The sequence below is a fragment of the Ceratotherium simum genome, chromosome 4 (genome assembly GCF_057802395.1).
Source record: "Ceratotherium simum simum isolate JZ-2026a chromosome 4, ASM5780239v1, whole genome shotgun sequence".
Lineage (NCBI taxonomy): Eukaryota > Metazoa > Chordata > Mammalia > Perissodactyla > Rhinocerotidae > Ceratotherium > Ceratotherium simum.
In genome coordinates, this window is record NC_141903.1 from 26,970,502 (window position 1) to 26,976,501 (window position 6,000).

Below are 6,000 nucleotides of genomic sequence, written 5' to 3' on the forward strand. Positions count from 1 at the left end.
ACCCTAATATTCCTTATCCCCCTTGCCTGCCTTATTTTTATAGCTAACACCCACCATCACCCGACACACTATATCATTCGCTTCTTTTTCCTATTTGTCATCTGTCTGCGCCTGCTAGAATGTATGCTCCATAAGGGCAGGCTACTTTTGCCTAGGCAAATGTTCCAACGAATGGGCGCTGTCTCCTGCCCCTCTCAGCTGTTAAGGGATATAACTGGAGTAAGACGGGCAACTGAGGTCCAGAGAGGGTTGCGAAAAGCATAGATAACGTCTTAGGGCTCATCACCCTTTAGTCTCCCTGGGAGGTCCTGAGAGCAAGCATCAGGACCAGAGCCTACACCATATTGACTAATCAGGCCAGTGTCCACCATCCCAGCTTAAAACCTTTCAGTGGCTTACCACTGCTCTTTAGATGAAGCCCAAATTGCCTACAGTAAGGCTCCAGCCAGCTCCCCCACTATCTCCCCAGGGACCTCTATCACCCTTGTACCTCACACTTAAGCCACAAGCTCTACTGAGGCCAGTACCTACACAAGTTTTCTCCCACCGCAGGGCATTTGCACCTCTGCCTGGAATACCTACCTCCCCTCTCTAAGATCTCAAATCAACATCCACTCCCTCAGGAAAGCAGCCCTGGCTATCGCTGACAAGGGCAATCTGCCACCCCTGTCTTAGCACCCTATGCCTCTCTTTCTTGGCACTTAATGTAGTGTTAAGTGTACAGTTATTTTGGGGATTCTTTGATTTATGTCTATCTCCTTTACTAGACTTAGATTTTGTTAGTTCTAGGAGGGCTGGGGGACCGTGTGCTCTGAGCACCAGATTAACAGTTGCTGAAAGAATCAATGGAGTAAGAAATGACTGCACCACAAGTTCGAATCCCAATGCTGTCCGACTCAACACCGAAGGACTGCTAAGGGCCTGAGCTCCAGCTCAACTGAGGGGACACAGGCCCCTTCTCCCGGCGCTCTCCTTCGCCCCCAGGGGCTGGTCGCTATCCATCCCTCAGACTCGCAGCAACCTTCTCGCCCGAGAGGGCCACGCGGAGCCACGTGGCTCGAGATTTAGGAAACTTTAAACTGCCGCCACCAGGAAAGGGGTGGAGGTACGGGGCGCGGGAATTACAAAACCCTGCGCATCCGATCACAGGTCCCGGCCCGCCCACTGCACAGATGGGAAACTGAGGCCCAGAGGGACTGGGAGCCGCAGGAGGGAGCAGAAGCTGCGGCTCCTTCGGCACCCCTGGCCGCGTCCCCGAGCACCGCGGGATCCAGTTCCGGGGGCCCGCCAGGCAGCCAGGACAGGGGGTGCGGGCCGCCGCTCTCCAGACCCTGCACGCGGCCCTCGCACACGGCGCGCGCCGCTTACCTGGCCGCTCTGCTCCTTCACTTCCCGCGCCGCGCGCACGTAGCCCGCCTGCAGCAGATGCTGGTAGATCAGGGGAAGCAGCTCCCGCCGCTTCCTGGCCTCGGCCATGCCAGCGACCCCAGGCCAGTCGTCTCACCTGCACGCCCCCCTCAATCCCCGCCCGCCACTTCCCGCGTGCCCTTAGACCTCGCGCGCCCCACTTCCGGCTTCTCGTTCGCCGGAGCCGCGCGGCGCGCCGGGAAATGTAGTCTCCTGTAGCGTGACCGGCCCCTCCCCGGCGGGTGAAAGGGGCGGAGACTCGGAGGGCAATGAGATTTCCCATTGGCGGGGAGAGGGCGTGGTTAGACCTGGACCCACCCCTGGGCCGGCCGTGATTTGGGTAACTCCCTCTGAAATCCTTCAGACTTGTTCCTTGAAGAGGTTAGTCTTGCTTGTTAGCTCTCTGATGGCTGCGATCGGGTTTTACTCATGTCTGAACAGCCTCATCTGCATCTCTCTCCAGACCCAAACTTCCAATTACCCACTCATTTATTCATTTCACACTTTTTTCAGGCACTATTTGTCATCATTCATTCATTCACTGAACAAATCATTATTGAGCACGGTACCTTGGGCTAGCGCTCGGTTAGGATAGAGGGATAAAAAAATGAATAAGCCATGGCGGCTGCCCTCAAAGCTCACGGGGACAAGAGAGATAGTCGGTAACCAAGCAACTATGGTTCAGTGCCTTCTGTGCTTTGTCGGGGATAGGCACAGCCTATGTGAGCAGGGAGGAGGGGCACCTAACCCCCAAGAGACGTCTCAGTGGAGGCTTAAAGATGGAATAGGAATTTCTAGGTGCAGAGAAGAGGACTGGCACCCCAGGCAGAGGGCACCTCCTGAGGGTAGACAGGAGAAGCCACGGGGCATAGGCCAGAAACCCAAACATAGAACCCAGTCTGTGCTGCTGGGCTATAGAGTTGGGGGGAAGAGGGAACCAGTGAGGACACAGGAGGATGGAGAAGTAGACAGGGCCTACAGCATCCCTTCCCCCAGCAGAGTTTTTGCACTTTTGCTCCAAGGGCGATAGATAGTCTCTGACTGGTTTAATGCAGGAGGGTGACCTGGGTTTATGTTTTTAAAAGATTACTATGACCAAAGCATGGAGGATGGATTTGTGGAGAACAATACTAGCTGTGAGGCTATCGTAGTTGTTGAGGTGAGGTTGGCAGGGAGAGGATGAGAGAGGCCGGAGAATATTTGAATCAGCTGTTCTTTTTTTTTTAATAATTTTATTTATTTATTTTTCCCCCAAAGCCCCAGTAGATAGTTGTATGTCATAGTTGCACATCCTTCTAGTTGCTGTATGTGGGACGCGGCCTCAGCACGGCTGGAGAAGCGGTGCGTCGGTGTGGGATCCGAACCCGGGCCACCAGCAGCAGAGTGAGTGCACTTAACCACTAAGCCACGGGGCCGGCCCTGAATCAGCTGTTCTTAACTTCATGGCCCTGTTGAGAATCTGAAGACAGCATGAACCACCTAGCCTTTACTGTAGAAAATGTTGAATGTGTATGGATACATAACAATTTCCATCCAATTTCAGGACAGAGATAAGCACGTACCTGAACCTCCTAGGGTTAGAAACTGCAGCTCCAGGAAGAAACAGGACAGGATGAGGTGACTGATTGAATGCAGTGAGTAAGAAAGAGAGAGAAGACTAATCTACATTCAGCCATTTAGCAAATATTTATTGAGGGCCTACTATTGGGGATGAAACAGTCTCTACCCCAATAAGAGCTTACAGTCTAACGGGGGAGAAACGTGCTAAACGAATAGTCATACCAATACATTGTTACAAACAGTGAGCAAGTGCAGAAGGAAAAGGATAGTGTTTTCTTATGGAACAGTAGAGTGTTTAAAAGCTCTGCTGAAGTCACACTGCCTGGGTTCAAATTCTGGCTTTGCCTCTTATTAACTAGGTGACCTTGGGTAAGTTACATAACTTCTCTGTGCCTCAGTTTCTTCATCTGTAAAATAGAGATAATTATAATTTCTACATCATAGAGTTGTCATGAGGAGTAAATGAGTTCTAAGGAGAAATGCGCAGGTGAATTCCCAACAACAGTGCTGTGCTTGTATGTGTGTAAGCCATTATTGGGAAAGCATTAACAGGAAGGAGGGAGCTATCTTTTCTTGGGGGTTAGGGAAGGGTTCCCTGAGGAAGTGATATTTGTGAGGAAATCTGAACTATGTGTAGGGGAGGATGGTGGTGGGGAGAATCCTGGGCAGAGGAAAGAACCTGTGCAAAGGGCCTGAGGCAGAAGGTATAGCTGAGAGAAGAGGTGAGAAAAGGCCCTTGTAGCAGGGCCTAGAGTGAAAGCAGGGGGACTGGGGAGTGTAGAAGGTGGGCAGAGCCAGATTCCACATTAAGGATCTTTCTCTTCATCCTAAAAGTGAAGGAAGCCACTGACAGTGTGGGCCCAAGAGGAAGAGAATGACATTTGAATTTTAATGTGACCTGTGTGAATGCCCAGTGGAGAGTGGAATACTAGTGTATGAGTAGATGCAGGAAGACAGGGTTAGGAGTGCAGGCAGGCATCCAGGGAGAATAGAATGGGGGTGGCACTGGTGGCAGTGGAGCTGAGAACTGTGAAAGGTTTCAAAGTTATCAGGAAGTCAAATTGTCATAGAGATGTGCTGGAATGGAGGGTAAGGAGGGAGTGTTAGGATGGACTCTGAGCTGTCTGTGCAAACAGGCAGGCAGTGACTTTCACTGAGATGGGGAAAACAGGAGAGGACTGGGATGGGGGCTGAGCAACAAGGGGAGGGTGTGGAGGGGACATGAAAAGTGCAAGTTCCACTTTAGACACGCTGAGCTTGAAATGTCTTTGAGACACCGAGTGCAGATGCTGAGTAGGCACTTGGAAGCCTGGGTTTGGACTCACATGAAAATGGGAAGTTGTCAGTAGAGAGATGATAAGTGAGGAGAAGAACATGGAGAGAAGAGAAAGTGGCCCAGGCTGGAGCTCTGAGGCACACCCACAGGTTAAGGCTGCAGAAAGGAGGATGTGCCTGCACAGGCTGAGAAGGAATGGACAAGAGAGGTAGGAGAAAACCCAGGGAGTGGGAGGAGGGAAGGAAGCCAAGGGATGAGTTTTGGGAAAGTGGGAAGTGTCCATGCGGACTGCTCTGAGAGTCGGATGGGATGAGGATAGAACCATGGGCCTTGGTTTACTGACAGGCATGGGGATTGTCAGTAGCTGTAGGGAATGCTACTTCTGTGGAGTGACGGAGAAGGTCAGATGGCAGTGGTCTGATGAGAGAAGGAAGGATGAGGGAGGCAGTGGATCTTTTGAGAAGTTTTTGTGTGAAGGGGAGGAGCGAGATGCCGTGACAGGGTCTAAGTGTGTGTTGGGGGGAAGTGTGCTATAAGGTGGAGAGACCTGAGTTTGTTTACAGGCTGATGGCAGATCAAGCCTGAAGGGGAGAGAGATTAATTAAGGGTTTAGGAAATAGGGGAGATAATCAGCAAGGGATGTGCACGAGCATGTGCAAGGGGATGGGATCAGGCGTGTAGGTAGAGGGGCTGGTCTTGGAAAGGAGGAGGGATGACTTCTCTAGAACCAAAAGTAGGAACAAAGAGAGGATGGGTGCAGATGTAGATGTAGGTTTGTAGTGGGATGTTAAGGGAGATTTCATCTTGAGCTTCTATTTTTTCTGCAAAGTGGGAGGCAAGGTCTTCTGCTGAGAGTGAGGAAGAGGTGGTGAGGAGTTTGAAGGAAGGAGGAGAATGAGCATTCGGAGAGTGGAGGAGCAAACTGGCCCACAAACTCCCCAATGGCCTGATAGTGTTGACAACCCAGTTGAGGTTGGTGATCATTAATTTACGTGTCCTGTCCTGCCAGCTGTGTGATTTCCCCCTTCACAGCTCACCTCCTCAGGTGCAGGCAGGGGAAAGTACTTAGAGGGTTTACCCAGCCCTAGGGCTTTGCCAGATGGGTGGAAAAAAAAGGAACAGTGTCTGAACTGTTGGCAAAAATGGTGCCTAATCTCTGGACCCTCGGATCTAGGCTGGGTAGGTGGGGAATGAAGACAGATGGCGTCAATTTTCAGGGAGAGAGTGGAAGCCTTTGTGGACTGGGCCACCACGAGGCCGCCATGAGCTCCCAGGTTGCTGATTGGGTGGCTGGATGGGCCACTCACTGAGAAAGCGAACAGGGTGACGAGCATACAAATCATTGTAAGATGGTCAATTTTTTTCACCCCTCCAAGAACCAATTTTTACCCTCCGTGGGGGCGTTATCGCCCCGGTTGAGAATGCGTTCCTTAGAATGTAAACTCTCTGAAGGCAGACTCCTGGTTGTCTTGCTGGCTGCGTTATCCCCAACTGCAGTCAATAAACGTTGGCAAGTGCAAGGGTGGTTATAGCCTGCTTCCTGAAGAAGAGAGGAGGGCAGGGCAGGCAGGGCGCACACCGTGAGTATAGGGCTGGAAGCAGAAATGAGGAAGGCTTCTAGAAGGCAATGGAGAAGGAACCGTGTTGTGAGTCCTTTGCTGACCTTGGAAGAAATGGAGAACTGGTATTAAATTAAAAAACAAAACCAAGATGGTCTGATATCTTCTGTCTGGCAACACGTTGTTTATTTTTGTTTT

At 51.3% G+C, this 6,000-nt stretch overlaps 1 protein-coding gene across 12 annotated transcripts in view; it reads right to left on the reverse strand.

Annotated features, from left to right (window-relative positions):
• TCOF1 (treacle ribosome biogenesis factor 1) overlaps positions 1-1,527 on the reverse strand; it is a 41,813-nt gene extending 40,286 nt beyond the window's left edge. For all 12 annotated transcript variants that reach the window (XM_087429557.1, XM_087429559.1, XM_087429556.1 and 9 more), the window contains exon 1: positions 1,369-1,527. In XM_087429557.1, the coding sequence (XP_087285683.1) occupies positions 1,369-1,476 (108 nt within the window). In that variant the 5' untranslated portion in view covers positions 1,477-1,527. The remainder of the gene's footprint in view (positions 1-1,368) is intronic.
• Between the last annotated feature and the right edge of the window lie 4,473 nt (positions 1,528-6,000).